General features: G+C 39.4%; 1 protein-coding gene across 1 annotated transcript in view; it reads right to left on the reverse strand.

Annotated features, from left to right (window-relative positions):
- The window catches only part of ESR1 (estrogen receptor 1), a 184,142-nt gene that overhangs the window by 95,728 nt on the left and 76,113 nt on the right, over positions 1-12,301 (reverse strand). The window contains 1 exon segment of the mRNA XM_042448541.1: positions 7,850-7,966. Coding sequence (XP_042304475.1) covers positions 7,850-7,966 — 117 coding nt within the window.

Consider the following 12,301-nt stretch of genomic DNA (forward strand, 5'->3'; position numbering starts at 1 on the left):
TTGGAGGACTCTGCGATCGCAGAGCCCCATCCAGGGCCAGGCTAGGGTTTGGGAGACAGCCTCTCTCAAGCCCTAGCCAGGCTTTGGAGGACTCTGCGATCGCAGAGCCCCATCCAGGGCCAGGCTAGGGCTTGGGAGACAGCCTCTCTCAAGACCCAGCCAGGCTTTGGAGGACTCTACGATCGCAGAGCCCCATCCAGGGCTAGGCTAGGGCTTGGGAGACAGCCTCTCTCAAGACCCAGCCAGGCTTTGGAGGACTCTGCAATCGAGGAGCCCCATCCAGGGCCAGGCTAGGGCTTGGGAAACAGAATGCAGGGAGGGAAGTCCTTTCAGCCAATCACAACAAGGCAGAACATGGGAACGGAAGTAAGAACGGATTACATTACCGCTCTGACATTTCATGGGCCGTTTTAAAAACGTTTCCACAAGCTTGGATCACTTTCTCATCCATTCCCTCTGAGGAACACATATGGAATGCTTTGAGGGGTATGTAGAACGCGATGGGAACCCCATGGGGACAGAAACGTGTGGTAAAGTTGAAAGTGTTCCGTTCCAATCGGGTTCCAAAAAATGTTCTCAGAACGCGATGCGATAAACTCCCCTGTTTACAGACACCAAACAAACCCTCTTTTGTATGACAAGTCACCAGTTGTTGTCAGTAAGAATACACGGTCCACATGCATGAGACAAAATGACTGTTTAAGCATGGATCAATTAATTTCTTAACAAGACCACAATGAGGTCATATGAGTTTTATGAGTTTCATCTAATGATTTATCTGCAGCATCTGCCTGTTTTTATTCTATTGTTGCTGTTTCAGAATTTTATTGTATCATATGACTGATTTTAACTGCTGTTAGCTGCTCTCTGTGGTATGCAAGCTCTACAGGATGAGGTATAAGGGGTTTTTTTTCCCCTATAAATTAAATGAAAAAAGAATGTACCATTGATTTAAATGTGATTTAATTCTAGGTTGGTCTCCCATTCATATGAAGGATAGACTAGTATCCCAAAATCTCTCCTCCCATTATGCCATTGTATTCCCAAGGGTTCCCAGCTGCCTGAAAATATATTTGCAGAAGGGACTGCAGAGAAAAGATGGGGATGGAAATCCTTATTCATCAAAGCCTGTTCTATTCATGGAAACAAAGTAAAGTCCATTCTCACTGTATTTTCATGCTGCATGTTTAGAATCAATGGGATAAAGCTAATAATAATCATGTTCATCTACAGCTATTTTTATTTTCGAGATACCCTGTACAGCTAAACATATATTATTGCTCACCCACCCCAGGAATAAAGAAACAAGACAATGGAAAGCAGGTTCAAACAGGGCCATTAATTAAATCTCTTTATGTTCTTAAAGAATATCGAGCCCTCTTTGTTGCACTTGAACATACTTTGCAAAACCTTGACAGATATATAGGTTTCCTGTTTGAATTCCCCAAAAGATTTACAAAAGCAGTGTCAGGAGAAAACTAAGCTAAAGCTGATCCTATCTGATTTTTGATATCTAGGGGTCTTAATAACAAAGGACCTGTGCCAGATGGTGCCCCGCAATTATAAACCTCTTACAAAATGGCTGAAAAAGAAACTATGACTGTAAGTCCTTTCATCTTTCCAGGTTGGGGTGGGTAGCATTATTTAAGATGGCTGCATTGCCAAAAATTATGTTCTTTTTTTCAGTCCATCCCTCTCCGTCCTCCTCAGAGATAAGCCAGTTTATTTTTGAAGGTAATATACCCAGGTTCTCCAGAAGTGTTAAGCATGGCACTTTGAAAAATGGAGGCCTAGGGTTGCCTAAATTGGAATTTTATTTTGATGCCTCCAGATCAATAATGTCATTCAATATTTCCACCAAAAAGATAGACCTTCTTGGGCTGCCTTGGAGCTAGATCTGGCCTCCCTTGCAGAGCTCAGTGTATTTTTTTCACCTTCATTGGGGGGGGGGGGGGAATTCATATAATTAATAATCTATATTTGTATCATACTCTCATGGCCTGGAAAAAGTTGAGGCACATTCTTGCTCCAAGCCCTTCATAAATACAACCATTTATTTCTCATCCCCTGTTTGCAGAGCCTGATAGGTGGACTTGTTTCCATCCATGGTACAGCAAGCGGGATTTTATGGCGAGAGACCTATTTGTACATGGTAGATCCAGGTCCAGAGAGTGTCTGATCAAGGCCCTTTCCCCCTTTGAGCCCTCTTGGATGCAACTGAATCAAACTGCATCCTTTTTAGCTCAGCTCGTTAGGAGGAAACAACTCCCTTGCTCACTTACTCTGTTTGAATGCATGTGTATAAACAAAGATACTTGCATTAAAGGCAGAGTAGCAAAAATATATAAGTGGATGCTACGAAAGACTTTCGGTGGGCTGATTCATAAAGTGGGATGGGAGATGGATTTAAACATTCAAAAAACAGATTCAGAGTTGCTTAAAATCTGGAACACTTCCCCATATAAATCTAATTCTATAGCCCTGAAAGAAACCACTCTTAAAGTTGTGTGTAGATGGTACATCTCACCACTACAACTTGGACACATCACTAAGAACCCAACCTTGTGCTGTTGGAGAGAGTGTAGTAATAGAAGTACCTTCCTGCACATGTGGTACGATTGTCCAAGTGTATTTGCATTTTGGCATTCAGTAGTTAACTTAGGCGCTCTACAGACAGGCACAATGGGGTGCCATCTTCCAGACACACCTTGCCCCTCACATGTGACGAGGGTGTCAAAATTGTGGCGCCCTTACAGATGGGTGCCGCCATTTTGATGCAACAGATGCTTAGCGTCCAAACGTCGCGACGCCATTGTGATGTCGCAAGTGCACCATTGGCACACTGCTGTGTCACAATCGGGCCGCAAAAAGAACCCGCTTTTTGTCCGCTGCAGCTTCCTCGCGCAGCAAAACAAGGCGCAGGCAGACCGCCCTTTTTGGCCACCTTAGTTTCAGAAATCACTGATCAATAAATTGTCCCTTCTCCAGAACTTTTATTGCTTTCATTGTTTACTAATGAAAACAAGACATTACACAATAAAGATATTATTGCATTTTTGCTGGCATTGGCCAGGATTGAAATTGCCAAGGCTTGGAAAACTGGAAAGGTCAATGTGACTGAATGGTGGTCTCGATTTTGGAATTTTTGGTTTATGGGAAAGCTCACTGATCAATCTAGAAAGTTGCGGGGGTGGAATCTTCCTCTGCTTTTTGAAGAATGATGGTCCCCACTGATATCTTATCTCAATAACATTGGAGCAGAAGTGGGTCTTCCTTTGTAATATGATTCCCTTTTGATGATTGAACTGGTACAAAGAAGGTATTCTGTTTTTATGTAATGTTGCCCTTTACTATTCCATGTGACCTTTGAAGTTGGTTTTTAAGGATTTGTATTTTAGCTTGTTTTTGTTTGTATTTGTGATTGTTTTCTGCCTTTTTTTGGTAAGAAATACATTTTATTTTTTTTAAAAAAACCTATAAATTTCTTAATGGAACTGCAAACCAGGTGGGGAAATAGCCAAGGATGGGAGCAGCTGCAGCCGGTGGTTGATCTCCAAGATCACCTCTGCAGCCTCCCCTGGGCGATAGCACCTGAGCTCCAACAGTAACCCAAAAAGCTGGGTTATCCATTGGCCGGCCCACATCAGGAAGACTTCAGCCCACAACTGTTTGCGGCAGCCTGGATCCAATTCTAGGGTTCCGGAGCATGCAGCATCCGCACTCTCCAGAACCCTAACACGTATGGACTGCTCCATCTTTACATGGTGCCATCCATACATGGCATGCATACATGACGCAAGCACGGTGGCGCATCAGCACCTCCTGGCGCCGTGCTTGCATCATGGACACGTCACAGTGCACCAATGGCGCACTGATGATGTCTCCCCGCGCACCAAAAATAATCTGGGTTTTCTGTGTTCTTTTTGGTCGAGAGGGAAGCCGCATGGTTTGGCTGCTGCGATGTCCCTCTGGAGGGAAACTGGGTGCCTCCAGCCCGTCCCTTTGAGGTGGTCTGGAGAGGCCCTAACATGAATGTCCCTCTCCTGATGCCCAAGAATTATTTCCCAGCATTTTCTAGCTAGCTTGGCCACAGGCCATGCTGCTGGAAGGATTCTGGCACTGACAGTTTTCCAAAATAGCATTTTATTGCAAGGAGTATCACCTTTAAAAATAAAAGGTGGATGATTTTTTTTTTATCTTCTTCTTCTGCAGTCCCCTACATAAGAGACTGTTGTTGTTATGTGCTTTCATGTTATTTCAGGCTATGGTGACTCTAAAGCAAACCTATCACACTGGTTTCTTGGCACGATTGATTCAGAGGAGGTTTGCCATTGTCTTTCTCTGAAGATGAGGGAATGGGACTTGATATACAGTCACCCAATGGGTTTCTGTGGCCAAGTGGAACCTGGTCTCTGAGTCCAACACTCAAATCACTACAACACATTGGCTCCCACAAGAGATTAGTGAGGTGAATTTGTTTTAACGTACAAAAGGCAATGATTGCGATGATGACTGAAGAATCTATGATAGCCTCTGTTTTCCTTTGTCTGCCCAACACACAGCAATAGGCTAAGTTAATGCCTCTGCCCATGTGACTAAACTAGAGTGGCACAAATGGAGTTCAGATGACCCTCTGGTACACATTGTTTGCTATCCATGCATTTAACTCATAGGTAAAGGTGTCTCTGCATGCATTTTTTAAAATGTTTTATTGAATATAAAAAAACCACAAATACAAATTATGCATATTGATGTACATCAGTAGGGTTTCTCCATGTGAGGAAAGACACTGATTAGAACAGGTCCCTCTTATTTGGAAAACTACACAGATACAGTCTATCCCCAAGTCAGCTGAAATGCAGGTTGCAGGGATGCATTTTAGTTTAAATCCATATCTATGTTTTAGTTGTATTTGTTTTTATTTGGATTTTATTGTGCCTAGCCATAGTTTGGTGAGAATAGAATTATTGGATATAGATTTAATTTAAAAAATGCAGGGCTAGCCCACAGGATTGTACAAGTCTTCCCAAGCATTATTACAATATATTGGAGTTGGGTTGGTTTGAACCTTCCTATTATGTATGTGCAATGTCATAACAAGAACAGGAGAACTGAACTTCACTTGACAAAGACCACCTCATTTCAGATCCAAGACAGAACCTTACATCAGTTTTTGTAGCACTTCAGATATCTCTCCATTATCAATAATAAGGAAACCAAAAGGTGGATATCCTGTAATTTATTTTATTTCTTGGCAGAATTAGATCAAACATCCTGGCATACTACTGTGTTCGGAGGGGATGTGGTCTATCAAATTTCAAAAAGTTGAGGGGGCAATTCCAAGGAGATGTTAAAGAATGTTAAATGGCATTAGTTTATCAGAATTTGTTTAACTACAGCTTCTATCATCTTGGTCATCAAACCCATTGGTCACTGATGGTGGGTGTTGTATCCCAACATCTTGGGAGCGACTGCTATCAAGTTTCAATTATCCTCACCCTTATTGTTGTGTGCCTCCAAGTAATTTCTGACTTTTCGGTGAACCTAAGGTGAACCTATCATAGGATTCTCTTGGCAAGTTTCTTCAGAGGTGGTTTGCTATTGCCAAGGCTGAGAGAATGTGACTTACCCAAGGTCACCCAGTGGGAATTTTTGCTCGAGTGGGGATTTGAACCCTCTTCTCCAGAGTCATATTCCAACGCTCAAACCACAACACTACACTGGCTCTCAACCCCTCCCCCTCGAAAAAAAACCCATTTCCTTATGAAAACACTTTCTCTAAATTCTTGAACAAGGTTCAATCTTTCAGGGCAGCTCGCTTTACTTTGGTCTACTTCAGACAAGTCCTGTTTCGTTTCAGTGGAGTGAGAATTCCTTTGACAAAGACTGCTTCACTTTGGAATTTTGTCATTTTTTCAAAATGGATGTTCACTCCTATGGGGATAAGGCAAGGTGGGAAAGGCAATAATAGAAGCAGCAGGAGCAGAATGATCAGATGTAGTTTCTCATTCAGTTGTGTGGATTTTTATGACAGTGAGAGAAATTACCATTTTCCCCTGGTAGAGGTGTACTTCTGGCCTGGCAAAAGTTTACAGGCACTATTGTGAGGATTATTTACACAACAAGGACACTCAGTTTTTATTTACAGAGGATGAACAGACTTGTAAATGAAAAGTATTTGGCAGTGCCCTTTCAATTCATCTGTTCTTTAAATACCCAGGTACTGGTAAGTGTATCAGTGCCCACCACCTGTACAATTTTGCATCCGTACAGAACAGTGTGTTTAGCAAATATGACTGAGGGTCACTTCAGAAGCAACACAAATAGATTCCTAGAGCTTGAGTACTTCTCTTCATCATTCACTAAGTACTATTTTTAGTATATTATATATAATGTAGCAATACAAGATAATTGCAAGGCAAATTAGAATTCTTGGAATCATTCCAGTTGATGCATTAAAAAATTAATTCATCTTTGTTTCTGAGAATTCTTTTAATAATCCTCTGCTTTCTCCTGTCTTACTTGTTTGGCTTTCAATAAATTCTGATCATAATATGGCTGAAAACTGGAAAAAGATCAAGATCAAGTGTATGCCCAAACCTTCAAACAACTACATACACAAAAAAGACAGTGGGGAATAAATTTTTTAACATTAATAAAACTTTAAAGACTTAAACAAATCTTCTTAGTAAGAAGAAACAGCTGGTGAATTTAGACTACACAAATTTTCTAAACAAGGGGTGAGTTTTGAAAACAAGTAGATCCAAAAATGTTCATTTAAAGCTTTTAGGCTCAAAAGTCTGGGAACCATTTCAATTAATGAATGAGACTTTCATTTTAAATCATTTTAAAAATAAAAAATTATCTGAAATTCACAAACTTGAAATGCAGAATCAATAAAGTTTATATAAACACTACTTTGCCTGCCGTTATATTATGTAAATTTAAACCTGGATTCAATGGCATTGATCTACTGATGGAAACACTTCTATTAACAGAACAAATTGTCCCTGCTCCACTCCTGAACACCTTCAACTCTGTGGAAAGCTGCAGGAGAAGGGGAAACAGGACCGCTCCTAGTTCAAGTAAAAGAACTCCTGTAAGCATATTGATATGATTGGACGCAGGTATTAGTTTGATATGGTCAGACCAAGGCCTTCACTAGTGAAATTCTAATACACAATATAAAAAAAAATTAGATGGGTCAGTGCTGTTGTGATCAAACAGAGAAGCAGGAAAATGAGCAATGTGAGCTTTTTAAAAAGTTATTCAATTCATTCTGTATGTTTACTCAGTATAATCCGCATTTTATACTTAGCTTAATCATATTTCCAGTGCAAGTCAATCTGCAAAGGCCAACATGTCAGTTGTGAACAGGCATGTTGCAGATGAGCAAGTGACTGGGCATCCTCATTGTCTGAACACACAAACCAAATTTTTATTCAAGCCAGATAACCAGTTGGCACAAGCACCAGTTCATCTCAAATGCAAAGGATAGTGTGAATTGTCCTTCCTTCACATTTATTTCCAAATCACAGTGACCCTTTCAAGCTGCCTTTAGTCAAAAGCACTTGGGCATCTAATAAGTGGTTTTCAGGCTCTTCCACATCAGTTCCTTTATAGCTTGTCACAAAAAAGCACAAATTCCCTGGCAGAAAACCAATAAAAAAAAAAGATCAAAAAAGAATTCAGGTAAAATGCTCCTTTGCTTTTTCTTTTTTACTTTAAAAACTTGGGCCCCATAAAAAAATAATTGCTTCCCTCCTTAAGGTCTGTGGCTTATGCAATGGAGAAAAGTCAATTAAAATATATTTATATTAAAAACCAGAAGTTGTGATTGTGTACATACCACCTTTCATCATTCCAACTTCATAGCATTTACGTAGCCTGCAAGCCTGGCAGCTTTTCCTCCTGTTCTTGTCAATGGTGCACTGGTTAGTAGCAGGACACATATAGTCATTGTGACCTGTAAAATCAGATGAAATTCATAAAGACAATGACATAAAAGCATATCAAAAGACATTTTTTCAGAAGCTCATGTGATGCTTTACTGAGAGTTTTACTATGTTTAATCAAAGCTGAATTAAGCACAAATGTGTTGGGATAGTTTTTGGGTTTTTTTTTTTAATGGAAAGGAAACAAGTATAGGGAATAGAAACCAAAACAGGGACAAATTCCAGGGTAATTAACATGGTAGCTTGGCGGTCATGAATTTGTTGATGATGATGTGTTAAAGTCATTTCTGACTTATGGCAATCCTAAAATCATGGGGGTTTCTGGGGATGAGAAAGTGTGACTTCCCCAAGGTCACCCAGCAGGTTTCAATGGCCAAATGGAGAGTCGAACGCTGATCTCCAGAGTCCTAGTCCTATGCTCAAACCATCACACCATGCTGGCTCTGATGTGTTTATATTATGATGTAAATTGTTTTGGCTGCTATTGACTGCACATTTCTTCCTTTTTATGATAGCTATAAATGTATTTTTAATTGGTACTTTGATGAGTACCAAATTTAAAAGCTGTGATATACCTTCATTTATGAAAGTAAGAACCATTACACTTGGACCTCAGGCAGTTATGCCCATAGAATTGCTTAGATTATGTTAACATATAGGTGATTTAGTGGATCTAATTTAGTTAAAACTAACAATACGATTTAGGCCAATTTTATTTCTTTTCCTCGTCATAGTTGCCTTTTAGTAGTTGGGTTTTAGCATGGAACAAAACACAACAGAGACTCTTGTACTCAGAACCAAAACTTGATTAATTATTTACAAAATACAGTATACTCATATAATATTAACCAAATAGGAATTAAATATATGATTTCTTACAGAATCATTTTTAATCACTGTTATGTGCCACCAAGTCTGCTTCCATTTATGACAACTCTATGAATGAGAGACTTCCAAGAGACCCTGTAATTAACAGCCCTGCTTAGATGTTGCAAAGTCAGGGCCAAAGCAGACAGGTGTGAAAGAGCAGCTCGAGTCTTCTCCAGTGGCAGGCAGGTTGAGACCCCACTTGACCACACAGCCCACTCCAAAAGTGGGCCATAGATACAGGGCCCAACTAATGCCACAAGCATCTAGGTTTTCCTGTCTTCTTTTTGCTCAGGTCCAAAGGACTGGAGCATGGCTTCAGGCTTTGGGACACTTTGGAGGCATGCATTGTTTGAAAACCATGTCTCCAAAGTGGCTGGAAGCTGCTTCACTTGACCTGTCTGTTCAGGTCTCTGAGCTATAACTTCCTTCCATATAATGTAATCTTCTTTTGGTTCTATGCCTTCAACTTTACAAAGCATTATAATTCATGTAATCTCAGTATGATGATTTCAGTATCATTCAGTATAATTTCAATAATTTCATTGTAGAAGCTTTTTGGCTTCTAGTGAGAGTTCAAGCCTGATTTGTTCTTGGATCTATTTATTTGTCAGTATGCTGTACATTATTGTTCATATGTTCTAAAATAGTTAATTATAACCATCAAATATGTTATGGTAGCTTTACATAATTTGATTGTATTAAAGAACTATTTCTTAGCCTCAATGAAATCTATTTCCCATATAAGATCCACTTCCAGTTCCAGTTGTTTAAAAGGTAGCAGTTTTGATGTCCCAAGAAAGTAGAAAATCCATTCTATTTGAATAAAAACACAAATTTACAAACAGGAGAAGAGTACTTTTGCCTTCCAATAAGAGTAATTGGACACTTACAGGAAACATCTTCAAGGGTAGCCATGTTGGCCATGCAGCAAAATACAAAGAGTGATGTTATTTCTGTTGTCTGCTAAAATGTTCTAGAGGGATATCAATGCAAGCAGAGACAATTCCCCTTAACATCTGACTCTTAACATGATCACTTTTTTTCTCCTGTATGATTTTTAACATCTTTGTCCGATGAAAAAAACCAGTGAAGCTTTGAAAGCTTGCATGATGTATGTTTTGCATGGATTCATACAGGCTGTCCTTTTCATTAAGTCAAAACAGTATTTGTCCAGATGTCATGCCACTTAGATGGAAAACACCAGTAAATTACATGTAATGTCAGGCAGCAAACCTTGCCTAAATACTCTAAGGGCACTAGATCCCATCTGATCTTGGAAGCTAAGCTGGGCCATTCTGGTTAGCACTTGGATGGGAGATTGTCAATTAATACTAGGTGCTGTATTTCAAAGGAAGGAACTGACAAAACTGCCTCTGAATATTCTTTGCCTAAGCAAAACTTATAAATTTAATAGGATTGCCATAAGTCAATTGATTAAGTGAATGGCACATACACATTCATGAAAGTCAGAATATCTCTCAGTTGATACTAGTAGAAAGACTGTAAGGGATAGCAATGAAAAAAAAGTAAAATAGGAAGAATGTGGCTTTGAAAATGAAAGGCGACATTAATAACGTGGATTTTTCCCCATTGCCACAGGTCAAATACCCTTTTCCATTGCTGCTATACACTGACACTGCACTGATATTATAACTGAGTTATTTATGATCAATACAACATCACTTTTCTGGTTCATGATAACCAGTTTTAATCCTAAACAGTAAACACATGACTCTGACAATGTTACCCCAGCACACATCACTTTATGCTTACTTACAGTGAATACCATCTGTCTTTTATCTGCCTGTTGACCCCGACTGAAAAAGTACTTTTCGAGTGCTTCAACATCTGCTTGACTTTTTAAAAATTCATTCACCTTAAACTTAGTGACATCAATAATAAGGCCAAATTCAGTGTTTTTAAAATATAAATATATAGGTTTTGATATATAATATTTCTGGGAGATCCATTAAGAGCTTTATGGTTCTTTTGTTCTTGCAATGTGTATCTTTTTCCATTTCAAACAGATAATAAAACAGGAACATTCCTTTTCCAGATGATACTAATATATAACTTCCCCCCACCATTCCCCACCCCTCAAAACACTGATACAGTTGCATGTGGCAGATTCCCATCTCTGAATAGTCTGGCAAACAGCTATAATATCTTGTCTCACTCTCCCCATCTGATAAATCAAAATTGTTTTAAGTGTTTGGCAAGTGATCAAACCAACAGCTGTACTAGAATAAAAAACATACTTAATCACTCATCACCATCTTCCTGTGATCACCCATGAGACAATAACTGTTTTCAAGAATCCATCTTAAGACAGACAATATGTTATAGTGTTTCACAGCCATGTGAAAACCGTATTAGCCCACTATTTCTGGTACTACAAATAGTACACTTGATATCTCCACTTGCATTAAAATCCCAGTAAAGGATTTTACACCAATACATCAAGTGACATGCATGCTAAAGCTGTATGAATTGCTATACTAGCTCTTCAAATAGTTAGTATCCTAAGATCAAAATTAATCTGAAATAAATTAGATTAATCAACACAGCCTTCATTAACCGAGTACAAGAATTATGATTCAAGATGCTGGTAGAAATGAACTGTAAAATGTTTTGCCACTAAGCTAAATTACCATTTGTGAACTGAGACTTGATAGAGCAATGATGGACAGTATACAGCCATCCAGCTGTTCTTGGACTTAATTATCATAAGACCTAACCAGTATAGCCAACAGTGCAAAATGTGGGGAGTTGTAGACCAGTAAGATCTGGAGGCCCACACATTTCCCATCCGTGCTTTAGAACTTTTGAGTCCCTCAGCAGCGTGGCAGTGGCCACATACAGACTTCAGTTTTCGAATAATATGCACCCAAGCTAAACATGTCCCCAATTGCCTCAACCCAAGGTCTCGTAAAGGGAACCCTATTATCCATGGATGGTTGGTTCACAACCCATCTTTCCCAAACTGTATACAACCTCATGATCAGCCATGACAAAGTTGTGAGAAATATTATCAAAGCATAATTGTGCTTGCCCTCCACCCAAAGTTTAGATGGAGTCTTTCCAATCCTGGCTCCTCCTGTACATAAACTTGGGACAAAAAGCATACATATGTAGCTTGCACAAGTAAGTGCTCCCACTACCCTCTCTCTCCACTCATGTGAGCTCCTCTGCTCAACTATTGGCCATTCCTTCCTGTAACTACAGCCTCCTTTAAAAGTGCTCACTTTTAAAAAGATTCTCCTCACCTGCCGGAAAGATATTTTAGAAAGAGTAAATGGATGCAGAGGTTAAGAAAGAGTTGTTGCATGAGCAGCCTTCTGCCTATGCAACCTTTGCCTCCAGCAGTTTATGCATCGTTGTGATATAGTTTTCACTTCCAAGCTGCACATTAAGGAGAAATATGTGGATATATCTGACCCATATCTTCCTTTAAATATGTAGCTGAAAATACATAT

The sequence above is a fragment of the Sceloporus undulatus genome, chromosome 1, assembly GCF_019175285.1.
Source record: "Sceloporus undulatus isolate JIND9_A2432 ecotype Alabama chromosome 1, SceUnd_v1.1, whole genome shotgun sequence".
Classification (NCBI taxonomy): Eukaryota; Metazoa; Chordata; class Lepidosauria; order Squamata; family Phrynosomatidae; genus Sceloporus; species Sceloporus undulatus.